The 23413-nt window shown below is 39.2% G+C and overlaps 1 protein-coding gene across 1 annotated transcript; it reads left to right on the plus strand.

Annotated features, from left to right (window-relative positions):
* Window positions 1–1992: 1992 nt before the first annotated feature.
* On the plus strand, window positions 1993–6162 carry Fabp5 (fatty acid binding protein 5). Its single transcript, XM_015485907.2, has 4 exons — window positions 1993–2160; window positions 4839–5011; window positions 5303–5404; window positions 5904–6162. The coding sequence occupies exons 1-4, from the start codon at window positions 2082–2084 to the stop codon at window positions 5955–5957; spliced, it is 408 nt and encodes a 135-aa protein (XP_015341393.1). The 5' UTR covers window positions 1993–2081; the 3' UTR covers window positions 5958–6162.
* Window positions 6163–23413: the final 17251 nt, after the last annotated feature.

The raw sequence follows: 23413 nt of genomic DNA on the forward strand, positions 1-23413 counted from the left end.
AAAAAATGTAGCACAGGGAGGAAATGTCCAGAGCATGTTGGGAGATAGCAGTCACGTTGAGGTGTCTTGGCATGGTGACTGTGGCCTCTGTTGTCGGCTTCATCACAAGTACAATGAACAAAAGGCAATCAGGTGTGGTCCTATTTCACAAGGTCTTGTGTAAGAAGGGCCTGGATGGAGATTCTGGTTTTACCACCGGGGTGCAAACTTTCCTTACCTTACTCCCTCTTCTGAAAAGTTGGAGTAATACCTCTTAGCAAAAGTTCAGTGGAAACTAGAGTTAGTGGGTATAAATGCCAGGAAGTACAGTATCTACCATGTAGTAGGTACTCAATAAATTAACACTATCTCCATGACAACAGTCAACCTGCATAGCAAGTTCCTCACCTCACTGAGTATTTCCCATCTTGCTGCCAATAAAACAGAAGAGCACAGAGTTAGATAACCACAAATAATTATTAGAGGTGGAAGTGAAAAGGGAAATTGCTGGAGTCTGAATGCTCATGAGTCTGAGAAGAAACTCTAAAGAGCTCAATCAGTGGGGTGCGGACCTCAGTAGTACACACCCTTTCAAAATGACTGTAGGAGACCAGAATGTGCTACCCCCACATACACTTCTTTGGCATATTTTGAGTTGGTTATTCTGAAAAACTGTGTACAGAAAAGCTTTGAAAAGCTGTTCTTTGTACAATGAATGTACATTTATAAATGAAATCTACATTACTACAGATGGTCCTCAATTTAGTATGGGATTACCTCTAGATAAATCCATCATAAATTGAAAATACTATGTAAATTGAAAATGCATTTACTATATCTAACCTACTGAACCTATTTTTGGGCAAACATGTTCAGAATACTTAACATTAGCCCACAGTTGAGGGAAATCATCTAACACAAAGCTTATTTTATAACAGTGTGGAAAATCTCGTGTACTCTACTAAAATTCTGTACTGAAAGTGAAAAACAGAATGATTGTATGGTTGTTTCACTAACAACTTTTATTCCATGAGAGAATTTACCTGCATCACAAGACAATCTTTATTCATATAATTCCTCCAATCACCTTCCTATAACTTGTGTGCCCACTACCCACTGAAGTTCCAAACCCTTACTTTCTGTAGATCTGAATGCTTCCTAAACTTCAATCATTTGACCTTTCTTGGAGCCTCATGTTTTGTGGGACTCCTGTGTATATGAACGTGATTAAATATGAGTTTTCTCCTGTAAACGTGTTTTATGTTATTTTAATTCATAGTCCAGCCAAAAAACCTAGAAGGGTGGAAGAAAGTTGTTTTTTGCTCTCCTACAGGGGAGTATAAGGTAATAAACATTCCTGAATGGCAGTGATAGTTACTTAAAACTTCCTATAGAGTTTTAGTTTACAAACTGAATTTCCTGGATCCCCATCTCACCCAGCAGCTTCTGATAAAACTGTCTAGCTCAACTCCAGCGTACAGACACCCAGAGGCACTCTTGAGGCCAGGGGTGGCCTGCGGGTGGGGAAAGCACTTCTTAAAGCAGGAAGTGGGTTGCAGACACATCTTTGTCGACTGACAAAAGAGCAGAAAGTTAAGGAGGTAAAGCAGTTATCAATCACCCCACCAAATGGCAGATCAATCAATTCCATCCAACCGCGCCTGGCGAGGGCTAATGGATTCCTCCAGGTATTTTGGAAGGAAAAACCGCTCAGCTGCATGGTCTGACCCTAGGGTGCTAGGCTGGCGGCCAGGCCTCCCAGTCGCCCCCTCTGGTTTGCTGGGCGTGAGGAAACGACAAATCGTGCAGGGGCTGGCGTCTGGAGAGGCGTGGGGCGCGCCGGGCGAGTCCCCACTTGCAAGACCTGCAGCGGAAACCCTGGGTTCCCGGCAGGTGGAGCCGGTTCGCACCTTCCGACCCCGCTAGGCAAGTCCGAGGGGCGCGCGGAGGCGGGGCTGGGCGAGACGCGGCTCCCATTGGCTGCCGGGCGCCGCCCCGCGCCGCTGTCTTTATAAAGCCGCGTGGCGCCTGGCGCTGCAGAGCACGCTATCCGGCTCCCAGCAGCTCCCCTCGCCGCGTACACCAGCCCGCCCGCGCCCACCATGGCCACTGTTCAGCAGCTGGAAGGAAGATGGCGCCTGGTGGACAGCAAAGGCTTTGATGATTACATGAAAGAACTAGGTGAGGCACCCAGCCTGGCAAGCGTCCACAACGCCTGCAACGTGGCATGTGTGTGGCCGTTTTGTCTTTGTCCCCATCAGCATGCTGGGATCCGGGGTGGGGAAGAGATGCTCGGCTCCTTACCTCCTAATCCCTCCCATCGCCTCGCCACCATGCGGTTCCTGGAGGCGCAGCACCACGCGGGCAGTCAGCTAGGAGCGAGGAGCGCTCGGGTCTCCGGAGATTCCGGAGATGTGCCACCTCGGGGTTCCCCCAATCCTCTTCTACTTCTTTCCCCTCGCCCACGCTACAGCCTCCTGGAACTGCTTCCAGTTCTTTACCTGGAGCGCCCCACCCACAAGGTGCACTAATTTCGATTACCTCCAGGGGGGCCCCCTAACTTTCCCTTTTTCTTTTCCCAGCACTCATTGCCCCCATCCTTCGTGCCACCATCCTTTTCTCTCTCCCATCCTCCTCATCGTGGCAACACCCAGTCCCTTTTCCACCCTGCTGTATCTTTTGTTCCTCGATGGCGCGCAAGTCCGCTTCCCTCATCTCCACCGGGAGATGGTGTGGCAGGGCACGGTCTCAGCAGAAACCCTGTAGAGGCTCTGAATGAGGCTTAGGCTTCAGCTTAGGTACTGTACTTGCCCGCATCTTTCCCAGGTCCACTGCCCTCTCTCACCGGTAAGCCAGGCCAGTAGGGTTGGCTCAGCTCCCCATGTGGCACCGGGGGCCGCCTGGCCTGGGCCGGGTGTGGCGCTGGCAGCGGTGATACGCTGCCCGCGTTGTCAGTCTAGGCGCCGCAGTGGGCGGTCGGCCTATGGGAGGAGCGCGGTGAGACAGATTGTGCCTGGGAATGGCTTTACTGCTTTCTCCCAGGGTGAGGGGCGCGAATACAGTGGGCTCGGTGGGAAAACTGTAATCCAGAAACTGCTAGCCTGCAGCTGCTGCTGCTAACTGCTACAAAATGGGTGTGGCCCTACAGAAGGCACTTGAGTCCTTATAGTCTTCAAAGAATGAGTCTCTGTAGGAAGATTCTCTCACTGGAAATAGTACTTCATTTTCTAATGCTGTCCTTTTCTAAACCAGTGACAGCGATTGCATGGTGGTTGACATTGGACAGACAGCAAACAAAAAAATAGACCTTTGTCACAGGCCATTAGGAAGTGGGATGGAGTTAGCTTAGCATGTCTCCTCTCTGGAAGGGGGTTCCCAGAGTTGAGGGCCTGCTGGGACTAGGAGGCTACTTCAGAAACTGATATTTAAGGTAGCTCGCTGGTGAAGTCACTACAGTGACCCTCTCTTGACATCTTGTCACCAAGCACTTCAGAATCATTCCTGCACCTGCTTTATCCAAGACAGTGTGCGGTTAAGGCTGGTTTGTGGTGAATCATGAGTGTATTTACTCACACCATCAACAAAACAAGACCACTTGTTGCAGTGACCAGAATGACTCTGGGAAAAGCCATTTACTGTACTCTTTCAAAACATGACAGATTTTGTGTCCTCACAGTTGTGAGGACCAAATAATGAACACCGTTTCTCTGCCACTGAAAGTGCATGTGTGCTTAGGGTCAGGATGGCTGGTATCCAGGATTCAGAAGTCATGAAGGTTATCAAGGCTCATTAGGGAAAAGTCAAGGTGTGTGGGAAGAACAGCTCATTTATTTTGTCCAGACTGAGAATAGTGACTTAACTAAGAACAAAAGCCACCAGCCTTGAGCTGGTAAAAAAGAAGGCTCTAAAAGGACATTGAAAGCCTGGTTGAGTGTTCTGAAAAAAACTGGCAGTCTCCTTACAGTATGGTTTTATTTGTGAAACAGAGATTTCACCTGGCTCAGAAGTTCCTTATGACTGTTGACACCAACAGGAAAAAATGATGATTAATATGTAACTTAATATATAACAATGTGAAACTTCATAGCTATATAACTATAGTAATTAATAGACTATAGAAAACAAATCAATTCAAAGGTATTCAAATAGTATAATGTTTTGAGTTAGCCCTATGATCTGAATGCTAATAAATGGAAAAATTTTTATCCTGGAAAATAGAAAATAGTGTATTGAGTTTTACAGCTTTGAAATGTTTTCTATGTTTCAGGGTAAGATTTTTTTCCCCATTTATTAGCATCATGATTGTGCTGATAACTCAAAACATTGCCTATTTAAATATCTCAGAATTGATTTTTTTTTTATTGTTTTGTGTAGTCTATTAATTGTTTATCAAAAGCCTTTTATGGGGTTGGGGCTGGGGCTCAGGAGCAGAGTGCTTGCCTCGTACATATGAGATACTGGGTTCGATCCTCAGTACCACATAAAAATAAATAAACAAAATAAAGACATTGTGTCTATGTATAACTAAAAAATATTTTTTTAAAAAAGCCTTTTATGTGCCATGACTGTATGCTGGGGTCAGAATAAAGTGATTGGCATAATCTGGTGCAAATAGAAAAAGATGAGAGAACTTCAAGTTTGCAATTTTGAATCCTTTATCTTTACCTTTAATGAACTACTTTGAGTAAATAACGTTAGGGAATAACAAATATTTGTAATATGCTGGCACATGGAAAGCACTGAATATGTGCTCACAATAAGCAAATAAATGAAAATATGTCAGGCATACTGATTGTAATTGAATTATTGCTTTTATTACATAAATTATAACTGGTCTTCTGATATTTAATATTCTACAGGAGTGGGACTGACTATGAGGAAAATGGGCGCAATGGCCAAACCAGATTGTATCATCACCCTTGACGGCCAGAAGCTCAACATAAAAACTGAAAGCACTTTGAAAACAACACAGTTTTCTTGTACCCTGGGAGAGAAGTTTGAAGAAACTACAGCTGATGGCAGAAAAACTCAGGTCAGCTCTAATAATGATAAATTGTATGAATGACATTTTTACCATGTATAGTCAAAAGAATTATTTTGTAAATTGAGTTTTGAAAAATTATAAAAGTACCAGCTTCATAGAATGAGTGCCTTTTGTGAGGTTCTAGATTGAAAAGCAGAAAGTATATTATGTGTAAAATCAGTATGGTTGATGAAGTAGCTGCAGAAAGGAGAAGATGAAAAAAATGTTGATTAAGGAGGGTTATGAATCATACAAACTCTTATATTTTGGAAGATTAAAATGTGTACTTTGTTTCTGCAGACGGTCTGCAGCTTTGTTGATGATGCATTGGTTCAGCATCAGGAATGGGATGGGAAGGAAAGCACAATAACAAGAAAATTGAAAGATGGGAAATTAGTGGTGGTAAGTGTCAAACTGCTTACATCTTGTACTTCGAGTTGTCATAACTCCTACGTCCATTGGTCATGAGCAGGAGAGCTAAGCTTGGGAAGAAGAGAATGCAAAATAACAAGTTAAATACAAGAACACTCATTACCAAGATAGACGTTGGTGGGATAGAGAAGTGACATGACTTAACATGGGATGGAGCTGGATCTGGGTTCCTCCTTGCTCAACTGCTGCATCACCACATAGTCTTGGCAGGCCACCAAGCTGCCTTCATGGGTATATGTTTTTCCATTTTATTTAGATACTATATTCAACACTTTAGTTTCCAGGAAAGTATATGCATATCGTTTAGTATAAACTAAACAATGGGTTCTAGCTTCTCCTAAAAACAGGTTGTTTCCTTCTGCAAGGTAGATTATAAGATCTTTTAGGATTTTGATCCTAACATTTCATTACCACAATGACTCTGGAATATAAGACCAGCCTAACTCTTTAATGTTGTTCTTTCTCCTAGGAGTGTGTCATGAATAATGTTACCTGTACTCGAGTCTATGAGAAAGTAGAATAAAAATTCCATCATCACTTTGGACAGGAATTAGCTGAAAGAATGAAGAAGCTCAGTTCAATGAGCCAATCTCCAGACTGCCTTTTTTTTTTTTTCATTACTGTGTTCAATTATCACTATTACAAGCATTTTACATGCAATTATTTCAAAGTGTTGGTTTAACTAAGATCATCCCTTTGGTTAGTAAATAAATGTTTTTGTGCTAATACATGTTGTATGTATTCTTTAACTTTATAGGAAACTAGTGATATATTTAATAATTGTGAATTGAATAAATTCTGAGGTAGTCTTGAGGGTACTATGTTGTGCTGGTGATTTATATGAAGAGCTGCTTTTGCAACAATACAGCACAGCACACAGTGTAGAGTTTGCTCTACCGCTGAACTTTGTGCTAACTCGAGGAATTTACATTTCTGGTAGAAACTGTTCTCATTAAAAGGCAGCTACATAAACTTTATAATTTAAATATTAAAATGCAGATTCAATTACCTTAATGGCAAAAATCATAGTTTTAATGGTTTGCTTATAAATATTATTTAGGATTTCTGCAACTAAAAATATATTTAGTAGACTTACCAAGTGCCAGGAATTATCTTAGAGGCTGAGGTATATCCGAACACAATGGACAAATTGTTGTCCTCCATTTGAGGAACATCACAGTGTTAGAAGAACACAATGTGTTCATTATCAAAAGTTATGAAAGTAATACAGTTCTAAAATATACTTCCTGTGTGAATTTGTACACAAATATACATAATATGCAATATGAAGATAATTAGAATTCTAGTGAACCTGAGTTCCATTTCTCAAAACCCAAACACAAATATCCACAATTCACATTGGAGAAATAGGTTGTAGGCACTGGGCTTAAGCTCTGTGTACATGATCCACAGAGTAACATTAGGGGCTGGCATTGTTATCTCCATTCTGCAAATAAGGGAGCATATATTTGACTAGCTAACTTGTTCAAGGACAGCTTGAAGTTTTAGAGCTGAATTGTGAAACTAACAGGTCATGTCCACTTGATGTTTTTAGTTATTCCACAACATTGCCTCATCTCAGTTTGTGAGAAATAGTTTAAAGCTGAAATAGTAGTACTAATTGAGACTATTCTAAAGTCAGCCTCCATGTGCTGAGATGTTAGCTGTAAGAATCTTAAGAATTACCTAAAGGTAGCAGTTAGCGAAAGAGTTAGGCTTTCTCACTGATACCTTAGCCTTCGAGTTATTGGTTATTGAACACCTGATAATGTAGCTAATCTGAATTGAGTAGTACACATGGGATTTCAAAGACATGGAATGAAAAGTAAAATACCTTATTAATGTATTTTTTATATTAGTTACATATTTAAGTCATATTTTTAATATAGTTGGTTATCTAAATATAAATAAAATTAATTTTACCTGTTCATTAAGTTTTTAGAATGTGGCTAGGAAAAAAACTAAAAAATCACATGTTCTTGCATTGTATCTATATATTTTTTTATTGGACAGTGTTGTTTCAGACTTCTTTTCTATATGAATTAGCATCTTGCTTGTTTAAGAATATGGAGGCATCTCCACTTACAGAGAGGACACATCCCATCAAACCCATCCGAAGTTGAAAATATGATAGGTAAGAATGCATCTATTACACCTAGCCTACCTGACATCACGGCTTAGCAGCAAACTGTTTCTTATGATCTCTTGGCTGATGGAACTGCACTGATGGCTGTTATCTAGGTCACAGCTGAGTGCCCTACCTCATATTAGTAGTCCAGGAAAAGATCAAAATTCAGAATGTGAAAAAAAATTTAAAATATGGGTTCCACATATTTTGGAAACCCTGCTTGAGTTCTTCTCTCACCCCACTTTTCCACTTATATTAATTGTGTAGGCTTATTCAACATTCTCCCTAAACCAAACAATGGACTAAGTACTTGAAATGTATTTAATTCTCAGGACCTCTGCAAACAATATGCTAACTGTGGCTTTCCACATTGTTTAGATGAGGAGACTAAGGATAAAAGCTTAGGTAGTGGTCCCAAGCCATGCAGCAAGGGCAAGTTAGAAAATAGGTAGGAGCTCAACTTTATCTGCCCATGCAACCTGTGTACTGGCTACTGTGTTCTGCCTATCCTACTTTGTGGCTAGTGAAGGATCACTCAAGGGGCAGTAGGCCCACATTTCTTACATGATGAACAGCTGATGTTTTGGATGAGAGAAATTTGCTCTGCCCTACATGGCATGCATCATAGAAATCTTAGCAGCCTAAGATCATGGCCCCAAAATGCCCATGACATCCACCATTTTACCGCAAACACTGCAGTTTCAGGTGTACTCTGAGGGCATGGTGCTATATCCAAGTTGAAAATCACAGGAGGGAATAAGTATATCCCAACTATGCCACCTGCTGTCAACTAAGGTCTATCTGCTAAGCAATCTTTTCATGATTGATCTCTCACCAGAAGATCTAAAACCAGTGCCCCTCACTGATTATTTTTATCTTTTCTCAACCACAGGATGCTGGGATGCAATATGTTTAGTTACACAATGAATAGGATCTCCTGGGAAATTTACTATTTTCCTAGAACTAATCAGCTCTCCTGCTTTCTTTACTATGCTTGAATGTTTTATTGCCAGTAACCTACTAGAATTTATGGTTGTTCTGATTTCAAGCTAGTTTAATAATTCTAAAATACAGTATGATGATTAAGTGCTTGAGCTTTGAATACAGACAACTCTGGAATTCAACTCTCTCTCTCTCTGTTAGGAACCATGTTACTGAAGGTACTTATCTGAACCCATAACGTTCCTTGTCAAAGGATATAGCATTTCTTGACTCATTGAGTCAATTAATGGAATCATTAATGATGTAATATATGTAAATCACTATAGCACATGACCCAGAACATAGTAAAGGCTTCAAGTCCCCAGAGTGTGACTCAATGAAACTTTCTATGATGGGTCATGGTGAAAATGCTCTACAATACCTGTGCTGTCCACTGGGGAGTAACTAGACACATGTGGTGGGTACTGAGGCACTTGAGATGTGGTGAGTGCAACTGAGGAGCTGAATTTTAATTTTAGTTAAAACAAATTTAAATACACACATGCTGTTAGCAACTTCTGATTCAGACAGCATAAAATATTAGACTACTCTTTTCCCAAACAATTTTTTAATTCCAAACTGCTCTTCTTGTGGTATTCTCTATCCTAATCCATGGGAATGTTACTTTTCTGATTCCCAATCTAAATGCCTTGGAGTTATCTTTGATTTTTATTGTTCTTTCCTGTTTCATATCTAACCCATTAGCAAATTATTTCTGTTTTGCCTTCCAACTATATGCAGGATTCAGTTACTTCTCACCTCTTCCACAGATACCACTCTCATTTGAATAATCATCGTCATCTCTCCTCTTCTATACCTATTTGCATCTTGTATCTTTCCAGAGCTATCATTTTCAAAAACAAGTTAGAATACGATGCATCTTCACTTAAGAAGAGGACACATCCCGTCAAATCCTAAGTTGAAAACATGGTAGATAAGAATGAATCTATTACGACTAGCCTACCTGACATTGCAGCTTAGCAGCACAGCACACTGTAGGGCATGAGATGTTTCTTCTCATGATCTCATGACCTCATGAAACAGCACTGGTAGTTGTTACCCAGTGTCACAATTGAGTATCCTACCTGTATCACTAGTTGGGGAAAAGATCAAAATTCAGAATTTGAAAAAAAAAATCAAAATATGGTTTCCATGGAAGGTGCATGAAAGTTGAAAAATCCTAAGCCAGGCTATTTTAAATCAGGGACTCTGTATGTCACTTCTCTATTGAGAACCCTCCACTGGTTTCTCATTTCACTTGGAGCAGAAACCAAAATCTTTTATGAAGGTCCTATCTGACTTGCTGGGTCTCCCAACTTCTCAGTACCCCTCCTGACTTCATCTCCCACTATGCTCCTCTCAAACATTCCTCTCCAGCCACTCTGGCCACTGTTGATAAAGGTGTGCTGCTGCCTCAGGGTCTCTGCCTCTGTACCTTTTGATGCGTCTGCTCGCAATCTTCTCCTAGGAATCTGCCACCCAAGCTTTCTCACTTTCTTTGCATCTCTTCTCAAATGTCACCCTAGTAGTGAGTCATTTCTAGACTACACTATGTAAAATAACTCCCAGCCCTTCTACCACTCTCAATTCCCCTATCCTGCTTCATTTTTCCCTATGGCCCTTCCCTTATCACTAATCCTGACTCATGATATATCTACTTGTTTAATCTTAAAATTGTTTTCAGTTATTATCTGTCTCCCCCACTGGAAAGTCAACTCCATGGAGAAGGAGCTCTTTTTATAGTATACTGATACTCAATTAGGAGAGAACCCAGCACAAAAGAGAGGTTAATAAATATTTGTCAAATGAATAAATTCACTAATAAACTAATGGCTTCTTATGTCTACTTCATACATTTTGATATTATTTAAGACCCTTGCTGATGTTGCGTCAATCTTTTTTTTAAGCTATAGTTTTTACTTACCCCTAGATGTAGTATGCTTGTCTGTGGGATAAGGATGTTTAAGTTCAGGCTTGCTCCTGAGCTGGTGTGCCACCATGGCACTTTGCTCTGAAATAGAGGCCCAATTTGGATAAGTGTATAAATGGAGTATTCTGCTAACAGGTAGTCTGTTCAGCAGAGCTGATTTGAATTGTTTGTGGGACAAGGTACAGATTTACTGCAAGAAAAAATGGTATGACATAAGTCAAACCCTCATCAAAGAGAAATGTACAGGAAAGAGATGGTGTATCTTTTGGATTATGTCCTTGAGCACTGTGAGGGCATCAACACTTGTCTGTGAGCAGAGTCTGAGTGCTCAAGGGCGAATGACTACGGTGGATTATGACTGTGAGATCACTGTAGGCACTCTGAGGTATTGTCATACCCAGTAGTGATTTATTGCTAATGTACTCAATGTTGATCTCTTCAAAAGTCTTTTCCAAATTTTGGTATTTGAAATAGTACCATGACGATAAGAAGTTGAGAACTAGGCTTAGGGATACAGTTCAGTTAGTAGAGTGCTTGCCTCACATGCCCAAGGCCCCAGGTTCCATCCCCAGCACCACACACACAAAAGATGAGAACCATCTTTTGAGCACCTAGATGCTGAGGCTACAAAGTATTAATCTAGGCTAATACTCAGTTCTTACTGCATATAACAATTATTATTGATGTTTATTGTGTTTTAAGTTCACTTTCAAGTTTATAAGAATAATTATAGCTTTCCCCCAGTTTTTATGGGCTGACTGTTCTTAGTGTTGCCCTTTTGGAAATGACTGCTTCATGTTTGCTGTGGGCTGGTTGAACTGAGGAAGCTGGGGAACTAGTTTAAAAAGTGAGTGACACATATTTTGAAAGGTTGTGAAAGGCCGAGTGGTATGACTCGCCACCGGTCACACCATGACTGGAAAATAACAGGAGTCTTATGACATCTGGTCTGTCAGGCTCTGTCACCAGGTCACATGTGAATATTTACTTACTATCCAGCCCTCTCCTCCTCCCTTTTCTCCTTCTCCCATTTTTCCTCTCACACTGCACACTTTGCAAATGTCTGAAAAAAAAAGAACAATTTCTTAAAAGAGCTTTTTATTTTGAAGGGCTGGAAATATATGAAAGGGGAGCAAGATAAAGGAGAGACAGGGCCCTTTCTCATGGAACTGACATTCTTGTTGGAAAAAAATGGAAAATACATGATTCAAACAAATGGCAGAGAGGGATAATGTGACTAGGGAAAAATAAAACCAAGTAGTGCCACATGGAGTGGACGGAGTGGAAGCCAGTTTATAGAAGGCAGTTGGGAAAGGCCTCTCAGAGAGGTGAGGTTTGACCTGAGCCCTGAATGACAAGCAGGAGGAAGAAAGTGAAGGTCTGGCCTTGGGTGTTCCAGGCAGAGGGACTAGCAGCTACAGAAGCCCTGAATGGGGTCACAGAGAGTCTCAGGGCCGCAGAAGCTTACTGAAAGAAGAGCAATGTCGGGCAAGGTGGAGTCTGAGATTTGGGGTGGGAACAGAGTGTATGGGCCACTGTGGCTGTTCATGAGGGATTTGAGTGTGTCTAAGGATCAAGGAAAACCATGGAGGGTCCCACGCCGAAAATGACAAGTGACTATCTTAAGAAGATATCCTGGTTTCATTTTTAGTAATAAGAAACTGGTATTTGGAAAAACTCACTGAAAATGCTGAGCAAAATATTTTTAAAATTGCCTTAAAGTGAAAATGAGTTAATAAAATCACGAGCTGCTACTACTTGGTCTCGATCTGGGAATCCAGAGAAGCCCAACTGACAGGGCTGGTTTTGCCCTGGAGCATTTATCTGCAGATGCACAAGTGACCACGAAGCTGTGCTGTGCTTTTGGCAACACAGGGAACAATTGGCCTTTGTCTGATGGTGGAGGAGCAGACTCCATCCTCTACCTATTGTCTGAGACAAAGAGTTCCTAGTGGTTGAAAATTTAGTTATGAGGATGCTCATCTGAGGGCTGTTTATGCTAGCAGAGAATTAGAAAACACATAACTGTCTAAAAAGAGTGGGTTGGTTAAATAATCATGATACATCCACAGAAGGAAATGCTAGAAGGAATTAAATAAAAAATTTAAAAGATTAATATAGCTTAGGGAAAAAGGCTCATAATGCACCCTGAAGTAAAACAAACAAACAAACAAAAAAAACTGATTATAAAATATAATTTGTCTAACAATATGTGAATGTGTAAAAAAAAATGTGGAACAATGTTAATGTCAGTTATTTTGTGAAATTGGGGCGATGTTAACTTTCTTTCTTTCTTTATTTATCTGTAATAAGAAAAATACAAAATATGTAATGCAAATAGCTTTATTTATATTAGATAAATTTATATTAGAAAATACTACAGAAGAGAGGTTAACAAAGAATAGAAGTTCTTTGGATTAGACAAAGGGGAATGAAGGGAAGAGAGGAGGAATGGGAATAGGAAAGATAATAAAATGAATTAAACAGTACTATCCTTTGTGCAAGTATGATTACATGACTGATGTTAATTCTATATCATGTATAACCAGAAGAATGAGAAGTTATACCTCATCTATGTATAATATGTCAAAATTCATTCTATTATCAGTATAAAGTAATTAGAACAAATAAAAAAATTAAAAAAAATATTAGAGAAAAGTACAAAAAAACAAAAAGAAATCTCACTTTGCTAGAAAACTTACATTAATATTTTGTCATGATGCACTCAAGAATTCTTCATACATTTATATGGATATACATTCAAACATTTTTTATGTGGAATCATCAACATTGTATTCTATTGCCATTCTTGGTTGTTTTCGTTTAAACTCAAATAAATAGACACAAATTCAAATGTTGTTTTTATGTTATTTAAAAAAAATTTAGTTCTTTTTTGTTATACATCACATTAGAGTCCATTATGATAAAATTATACATGCGTGAAATGCATCTTACTCCAATTAGAGCCCCAATCTTGTGGATGTACATGAAGGTGGAATTCACTGGGGTGTGTTCACATACGTACAAAGGAAAGTTATGTCAGATTCTTTTCACTGTCCTTCCTATTCCTATCCCTCCTCACTTCCTTTCATTCTCTTTTGTTTTTATTTTATAATGTTTACTTTTACATCTACTCTATTGCTTATCATTGATAAGGGTTTAAACTTTTGAAGAAATTTGGGATTATTAACAATGGTCTGATGAAAATTCTTGTACATTGACATAATAATTTTTTTTTTAAATTCAAAAAATATTTACCCTTTGGTCAGATCCCCTAAAGTGCTTTCTCAGCCTGCCTTGCAACATAGGTGAAACCTTGCCTGGTTGCAGACAGAACTGGCTTTTCCAGGAGGAATGTAGCAGGCTCCAGCTTAAGGAAACTTCTACCCCACAAAATATTTTGCCCCCAATAGGCACTTTGATTACTTTAACAGAGAACGCATATTTTCCTTTTTACATTAATTATCTGTAGTGGAGGAACGACTTGTCCTAAAGTCAATTCTAATGGAAAAGTTAAAATACTGGTTTTTTATTTATAGTGGACAATTTTGATCTTTCTCATTTTCCTGGCTTTAGGTAAGTCCTCTTTGTTTATTTGGGCACAACTCAGGGGCCTTCATTTTCGTTCCCATCTGTGCAGATGGCCCTGCCAGGTTGTGTGGTACACCTGTGTGTGTGTATGCCACTAAGGCTCTGGGACCTGCTTTAATTTGTTTCTTGTGTTGCTGCTTCTTAGTTTATTGATTCTCTTACTAGACATTACTAAAATAAATACAAGGAAGGAAAATCCCACAGATGTGTTTCAGAGTTTCAAACCAGCTACAATGACGATAGCATTCGCACGGGAGAGTAGTTACATGTAAGAGGACAAGGACTTCTTTCATGATTTAGACAGTGTGGGTTTGACAATGGTTTTCAGCAAATCACATAACCATTTATAGAAACTAATGTTGCTGACTCAATCTATTGCACTAACCACTAAACTCAGCTTCCTCCCTCAGCTACACAGGGTGGAAATTCAGGAGCAAAAAAAAAAAAAAAAAAAAAAAAAAAAAATGCCACCCTTTCTGAACAGGCAGACTTTTGGAACATGGCCAGTTCTGGAGGCTGAACCTGTATAATGCATCACTTTACGAGATTTGTACCACACCCAGAAACCTTGGAGAGATCATCATGACAGAAATGAGGTAATCCCAGAACTTTCTGATTTTATGAGGAAATAATTTAACATGCCAACAGAAGCTTCCTGTGAGAATTTAAATGCTTTATTCTTGGTAGAGACTAATTCTAGGATCCCTGAAAAATTTAAACCAGGTCAATTTGGTATATTTGGGGCAGTTTATGGGAATCGTACTATTTCAATTCTACATATCAGGGCATAAGGACATATATTAAAATAAGAAAAAGATACTAGACCAAAATGAGGCAACACAAAGTTATTGAAGGCAGTAAGTTGAAGAGATATAATTTCATTAAAATGTCATCAGACTATTTGCCTGGCAGAGAGTTGAATTATTTATCATGTCTCTTACTTCATTATAGCTAGATATGTATACTTGCAGTGATTCTTGTGGACTTAAGAGAAATACCTACCTTATATCGAGCATAAATGTATATACTCATATATCACAGATGACAAGTCAGTTCTCTCTTTGATTAGTTAGCTGATGAGATCAGCATGTCTGAGATGGAAAAAATTGGATTGATTATTTCATTCATTCAATTTAGGATATTTTGAGTAGAACATAGTTCTAAGGGCAAAACATACAAAATTAAATAAGGTGAAAATTTTTTACCTCTATAGAGCTTAGTGTCTGTAGGGAAAGACAGATTATAATCAAAATGAAAATTGTAATTATGGATGGACTGAATCCCCCATAAAGGAACCAATCAGGTGTTTGGGACCAAGAGCGGGAACTAACAGTGGGTAGGTAACCAAAGGCTTCTCTGGGAGGAAAAATTCAAGTTGAAACCTGATGGAAGAAGAGGAATCCAGGCAGGAGAGGAGGCTCAGGGAAGAGCATTTTCAGCAGAAGTTATTCATGTAAATGAACTGAGGTGGAGAGAACTCGGTGTGGACCCAGACAGAAATACCCGAGTGTGCTATCGAGGATGGGCATCAGCTAGAGTCCTGCAAAGTCTTTGAGTCATGAGGAAGAGAAAAGATTCCATGGGAGTCCATTGGGAAATCATTGGAGGATTTAATACAAGGTTGAGTCATAGTAAAGGACACTCATGTTCTATACCCTTGGAGCAGATATATTTTGGAATTCAGAATTAGTTTTCCATTTTGAAAAGTTAATATGGGTTGACACCCCTATTTTGAAAGTCTAAAATCTGAAAAGCTTAAAAATCCAAAACTTCCTGAGAGCCACAAGTGGAAAACTCCACATCTGACCTTATGGGAGGAGTTGTAGTCAAAACATAGCTGCACTAAAAATATTGCATAAAATCACCTTCAGGCTGTACACATACAAAACCCATGAAACATACATGAATTTCATGTCTAGAGTTGGATCCCATCTCCATCCTGTCCCCAAGGAATCTCAATATGGATATGCAAATATTTTAAAAATCCCCCAAATCTGAAATTTGAAACATTTCTGGTGGTCCCAAATATTTCATATAAGAAACTCTCAACCTGTATAGTACATATATTCTATCCACATATTAAAACTTATGTAACCATTGTATAACTCTCTCAGATACATTTGGGACAATACCCTGTAATCAAACACACTAATATCTCTTCAGTGAAACATGAATATTTACACTAATTGGGTTTTCCAACAGTTCACCTCAGGCCTTGCTGCCAAATGAGTTCAGGTCCCATTAGATTTTGTTACTGTCTAAATTATGGAGGAAAATAATCAGTCTGCACAGCTTTTTGGATTTTTTACTGATGGATGAGAGACTGTAGATTTGTAATCACATCTCCTTTCCTCAATTATTATGAAAAATATTCATTAATTTATTGATTCAACAAGTAGTTTTTTGAGGTCTTCCTATTGTTCCAGGTAGTGTTCTGAATGTCTAGAAATGTACTAAACACAAATATGACTGATATTCTTAAAATGTCTTTTCTTTCTTTCTTTAAATGACAAAATAAAAATTGTATATATTTATGGTGTTCAACATGATGTTTTGATATATTTAGCCAACATGGAATGGCTAAATAAAAAATATTAACATATGATTACATCACATACTTATTATTTGGGGGTGGCAACATTTAAAATATATTCTGTTAGCAATTTTCAAGTACATAACGCATTGCTATTAACCAGAGTTCCCATGTTGCATATTAATTGAATTTATTCATATTCTTATGAATATTTTTCTTAAGTAGAAAAATTATGTTGTTGGGTTTTTTTGTTTGTTTGTTTGTTTCTGGTACTGGAGATTGGACCAGGGTCAGCCCTGAGCTCCCTACCCAGCCCTTCTTTTTTTTGAGACAGGGTCTTTTCTAAGTTGCTTAAGGTCCTGCTATGTTGCTGAGGCTGGCCTTGAACTTGCGATCCTCCTGCATCAGCCTTGTGAGTTATTGGGGAAAACTACTTTTTAAGATATAGCTACACAACTTTGAAACATTAGTGTTTCTACCTTGTAATAAAAATAATTAGCAAGAGCTCAAACAACAGCCAATACCAATAGGGTAACACAAAGCATCTCAGTATGTAGGCTAACTTAAAAGTTTCCAGTATCTATTTTTTAGTAAGAAGGTAGTGAGGTGCTGGTATCTATGAAAGATTTCCCTGAAATTCTTTGATGTGATAGTATTGCCCAGACCCCTTCAAAAACTCACTTTTGTTTTTGATTGTTAAGGGGAATTCTCTGCCTATAATGAAGTATTTGCTAGGTAGGACTTGGAAGAAATGTTGCATATAAATAAATAAGTAAATAAAAAGAAATGTTGTATATGAAACCAATAGTCTATTGTGCATGGTTTCTATTCCAAGTAATGATTTGGGATACTGTTCTTACAGTAAGACTAGATACCGAGTAAAGACTTTATGTGCACAATTTCATTTAATACTAAAAAATGAGGCAGATACAAATATTATTTCTATTTTACAAGTCAAGAAGCAGAGACTGAAAAGCAATTGGAAGTGGATTCTGGAGCTGTGTCTATTGTCAACCATGCCTGGAATTTACTCTCACTCTTCATCCAAGGTGGCAAATAACCAATAACTGTCACGTATAGGAGAGAAAGCTCAGGTCCTTTGTACCAGGTTAGGACAACTCTGAGCTACAACTGACACTTCAAGTTGTCCCAGAATCAAGCCTACCCTCTCTAGAACTTTGCCTGAAATCAGAGCCTGCCTAGCTTTCCTCTCTTCCTTGTGTTGCTTCCCTGTCTCCCATGCCCTAAAAGGTCTCTCCTGAGCACTTCCCTTTAGAATCACTGGAACACAAATTCTTGCTTCAGGGTTTGCTTCTGGGGAACTCAGTTAGGATAACCCCGGGGGAATTCCTAACCCTCTGGAGCTTTGAGAGATAATGAAATGATTGCTGTCTAGCCAGGGCTTGGTGTGACAGCAGAAGGCAGACAGAGCTCCTGGCAGTGCCAATGTGCATAGAGCTGGGCTTCCTCTAGCCCTTCCTCAAAGGGATCCATTGTTCACTTCATCCTGATAAGTAGCACAGGGGCTTTCCTTTCTTGCTGCAGATCTTCCATCAACACCACTATCTGTGGGCCCATTGAGGGTCTGATCTGCCCACATCCCCTTGGGCTAAGAGAAAGTTCACTTTATGATAAATGAAGTGTGGTAAAGAGTACCTGATAGCAGTCACTGGTCCTACCACAAACAACCTCACTCAAAAGCTTCTAGTCTGATAGAGCATGCAAAAAAGATCTTCGCTTGAAGGCAAAGCTAGGGCTGGGGGACAATCCTTCAGGTGTGATAAGTAGCATGCAGCTATAGTGGCTCCATGCCTCTGGTATTTAATAGGCGAGATATCTAGGTTCAGGAGCCAGATGTAGGAATAGGGGTGGCCTGCTCCTCATTACTCCCAGTCCCTTGGATATGTCTTTATGGTTTCTTCTGCATCCTTCAGCTTGAGTACTTTAGGCAGCTGGCAGCTCTAACTGTTCTTGGGAAGACAGTAATGAGATGACTGGAGCCGTTTTACTTGCTTGTACAGAGGACTGGCAATGCTGAAAGGTCAGCATCTCCTCCTTCCCCCTTTAGGGCTGTCTGTGTCACGTGGCAGTATGAAACCCGGCTCCCTCTCTGCAGATTGGGATAACTCTGAGGCCAATTTACACTCCAGTGTTCCCCTGCCATAAAAGGCGGGTCTGAGATCCCTTTTTTTAAGAAAGTATTTATTTATTTATTTATTTTAGTTTTTGGCAGACACAACATCTTTGTTTGTATGTGGTGTTGAGGATCAAACCCGGGCCGCACGCATGCCAGGCGAGCACGCTACCGTTTGAGCCACATCCCCAGCCCCATGATCACTTTTTAAATTTTTTTTTTCTTGTACCAGGGATTGAACCCAGGGGTGCTTAACCACTGAGCCACATCACTAGTTATTTTTTATATTGTATTTAGAGACAGGATCTCACTGAGTTGCTTAGTTCCTTGATAAATTGCTGATGCTGGATTGGAACTCTCCATCCTCCTGCCTCAACCTCCTGGGATTACAGGTGTGTGCTACTGAGTCTGGTTTAGGCCTGAGATTTATCCTTGCTTGCCTTCCTCTCCTTCCTTGTGCTTCAGAGGAATTGGAGCTCACTCACTTATCCAGGGTCACAGACAAAATAAATAGTGAGATCATGATTGAGGTTTGCTATATTGAGCAATTAAAAAATACAGGGCTCCTGATTAAATTTTAATTTCACATACACAGATAATATTGCAATATTTGGGACACACTTAAATATATTCATTGTGCTTCTGGGTTTCAAATTTGATGGAGTTCCCTGCATTATGTCTGGTAATGTGAGTCAGAACACTAATCCAAATCTGTCTAATTGCAATATTGTTGTTGTTTTGAATTAATAAACTATTTTGAGGCAGTGTGGAGGCACACACCTATAATCCCAGCTGCTTGGGAGATTGAGGTAGGAGGATCCCAAGTTCAAAGCCAGCCTTAGCAACTTATCGAGGCCCTAGGCAACTTATCAAGACCCTGACTTAAAATAAAAAATAAACAGAGCTGGGGACGGGGCACAGTGATTAATACCCCTGGTTCACAATCCTCTATACTAAAAAACAAACAAACAAAATTTTTTGAAATTGTAAATAACTTCAATGCACATATTATAAAATCCAGAAGGTTAGATAGTAAAATATAAACCCCCTACTACCTCTATACTCAGCCATTTAGGTCTGCTTTTTAGAGACAACCATGTTAACCTTACTTTTATTTGTTTTCTTTAAAAAAAATTATTCTAATTTGTTATACATGGCAGCAGAATGCATTTCAATTCACAGTACACATATAGAGCACAATTTTTCATGTCTCCGTTTGAACACAAAGTAGAGTCATACCATTCATGTCTTCATATGTGTACTTAGGGTAATGATGTTCATCTCATTCCACCATTTTTCCTACCCCCATGCCCTCTCCCTTTTGCCCTTTCTAAAGTTCCTCCATTCCTCCCACATTCCCTCCCACCATCCCTATTATCCATCAGCATCCACATATCAGAGAAAACATTTGGCCTTTGGTTTTTTGGAAACTTCGTTTAGCATAATTTTCTCCAACTCCACCCATTTACCTACAAATGCCATGATTTTATTCTCTTTTAATACTGAACAATATTCCATTGTGTATATATACCACAGTTTCTTTATCCATTCATCTACTGAAGGGCATCTAGGATGGTTCCATAGTTTAGCTATTGTGAATTGTGCTGTTATAAACATTGATGTGACTGTGTCCCTGTAATATGCTGTTTTTAAGTCCTTTGGATATAGACTGAGGAGTGGAATAGTTGGGTCAAATAGTGGTTCCATGCCCAGTTTTCCAAGGAATCTTCATATTGCTTTCCAGATTGATTGTACCAATTTGTAGTCCCACCAGTAATGTATGAGTGTGCCTTTTCCCCCACATCCTCACCAACACTTATTGTTATTTGTCTTCATAATAGCTGCCATTCTGACTGGAATGAGATGAAATCTTAGAGTAATTTTGTTTTGCATTTCTCTAATTGCTAGAGATATTGAAGATTTTTTCATATATTTGTTGAATGATTGTATATCATCTTCTTAGAAGGGTCTGTTTTTTCCCTTGGCCCATTTACTGATTGGGTTATTTGTTTTTCTGATGTTAAGTTTTTTGAGTTCTTTATATATACTAGAGATTAGTGCTCTATCTGATGTGCGTGTGTTTTTATTTGTTTTCTAGTAATACTTTCTGTAAATGCAGGCAAAATTGTATGCATATCTCTACAACCTACTTTATTACTTTAACAATGTGTCTTACAGATAGTTTCTTATCAACATACAAGGTGCTGCTTAGTTCTTTTAAATAATGGTACATTTACTTAGGACAGGCTCAGTTAATAGTCATGTGAACTATTTTCAGTCTTTTGCTCTTGTAGAAAACCAAAGTTCAGCCTATGTTGTTTCATTTGATTTAAAGAGACTCTGGAGTCTGAGTACAAATGTGGACCATATTCTGCTAACAGCACTGAGGAGAGAGGCAGTTTACTTAATGATAAGGTAGCTCAAGAGTTCAGGAGATGCTATGTGATGTGAAAATTGTTCTACTTATAAGTGTATGGAATTTTTTGAGTGGTTATGAATACATGTTTGTACCCAATCCTTTAAAATAAACACTCCCCCAGGAAAATAATAACCATTTACGAACAAAAATATTGTCATCACTCACAGTAGAGGTGGGAATTCGGGGCACTCTAATTTCATCCAGGAATCAGTGTATTTTCTATAAGTGTTCAACAATGGAGTTGAACCACGCTAAATTCACAAAGATAAGAATATGTTCTTTGCTGAATTCAGCATACTACAGTAATACAGCCATGCCAATGTTTATAGCAGCTCAATTCACAATAGCTAGACTATGGAACCAGCCTAGGTGTCCCTCAATTGATGAATGGATAAAGAAAATGTGGTATATATACTCAATGGAAAATTGCTCAGCTTTAAAGAAGAGTGAAATTATGGCATTTGCCAGTAAAGGGCTGGAGTTGGAGAATATCAGGCTAAATGAAATAAACCAATCCCACAAAACAAAAGTCCAAATGTTTTCTCTAATATGCGTATGCTAATTCACAATAATGTGGGGGGGGGGAGGCACTAGGGAAGAATAGTGTTACCTTAGATTAGCTAGAGGGAAGTGATGGGAGGGGAGGAGAGGGGATGTGGGGATAGGAAAGATAGTAGAATGAAAAAGACATTATTACTATATGTATATATGTGACTGCATGACCAATATGATTCTGCAACATGTACACTCAGAAAAATGAAAAATTATATCCCATCTATCAAAGTGCATAAATGCATTCTACTGCCATGTATAACTAATTAAAACAAATAAAAAAAATTTAAAAAAGAATATGTTCTGAAAGGACTGGTTCTGGTTCTGAGATCAGCAGAAGTTCAGCACTTATGTGGCATTTCTTTTTGGAAAAGCAGCCTCAGAGAAAGTGGCATAAAAATGATGGGAGTTCCTGACAGGTTGTTTAACTAATAGGTTGCAAAAGGGTGAGCCATTCCAGAGAAGACACAGGACCCACTTTGTTCAGGGTGGGGATCCATGACAGGCTTGGTGGCTACAAGAGGTTGACAAGAGTACATAGCCTGGCATAAAGTCAGGCAGGCGAGGCTCTCCCTAGCTGAGGAGATTGTGGTGATAGGTCATGGGTGATAGGTGTGGCAGGTATGAAAGTATTGGTACACAGTAGTATTTATTTGAGGTAACTCTCACTGGATTAGCCATGTTCCCTGCCCTAAGTTTATGATGCAATATACTAACATGAAAACAGATGATATCTAAGCAAACATAAGAATAATTTTGAGTAGAATTCATATGTTATAGTACAGCATATATACTATATATTTCATTTCCAGTTTTAAAATACTTCTCTGCTAGTCAAGCATATGGATCAAAACTCTGAAATAAGCTTCAACAAAAGCCAGGCTAGTACAGTGAGAATTTAATTAAAAATGGAAGATCATTGTTCTTTAGTTGCTAAGTGTTCTGCTCTCTTCAGTTAATCTTTTCACTGCCTTTGAAAGTTATCTTCAGACTTAAGAAAGAAAATGCTTTGAAGCACAAGATCAGCATGCAGCTCTTGAATCTTGAGTTTGGTGGTAAATTTATTATTTGGGGGGAAAAATAAACACTAGCAGATTAAGCCTCAGAGCTGTGCCCTTTTATTTTTAATCCGCTTACACTGAGTCATCCGCTGGTGTAGAGTAGCAGCTCTCCTGACCTGTTTGTGTGGTGTGCGTGCAGGCACTCACACTGTAGTTTATAAGTTAGATAAATAAAGCAGAAACCAAACAAACTGTGCCCCTCAACTACAAGGAACTTCGCACTCACAGGATTTACTTTAGCACTTCCTGGAGAAGTACTACTGTAAACATACAACCCACAACAGGCCACCCACTGGCAAAGAGTGCTGGAATGCCCAGCGAGGGAGCCACTTGAATGAATCCAAGGAGGAGCTACAATTTAAAAAAAAAAAGTATTTAAAGAAAAAAAAAAGGTATATTGATTTTCTTCAGGCATGTGCATGTGTATGGTAGTACTAATCTGTTGGCTCCTGTTTTGTATTTATTATTCTTTCTAAGCCATGCAGACCTCATCGCTTCCTCACCAGGTTAGTTTAGAAGTGGTGAAAACAGTTAACTGAACATTTGTTTTATTCCCAGATCTCCTTGTCCCTACCCCCACCCCCCATCTTCATGTCTCTTTTGTCATCCTTCCTGTTCTCCTGGGTCATGGATCAAATCAATCCTAATCT

This window comes from Marmota marmota, unplaced genomic scaffold, assembly GCF_001458135.2.
Source record: "Marmota marmota marmota unplaced genomic scaffold, marMar, whole genome shotgun sequence".
Taxonomy (NCBI): Eukaryota; Metazoa; Chordata; class Mammalia; order Rodentia; family Sciuridae; genus Marmota; species Marmota marmota.

Coding starts and splice junctions, on each gene's coding strand:
- Fabp5 (XM_015485907.2), top strand. CDS start 2,082: ATGGCCACTGTTCAGCAGCTGGAAGGAAGATGGCGCCTGGTGGACAGC. Junction 5,012..5,302: donor CTGATGGCAGAAAAACTCAG/GTCAGCTCTAAT, acceptor TTGTTTCTGCAG/ACGGTCTGCAGCTTTGTTGA. Junction 5,405..5,903: donor AAGATGGGAAATTAGTGGTG/GTAAGTGTCAAA, acceptor TCTTTCTCCTAG/GAGTGTGTCATGAATAATGT.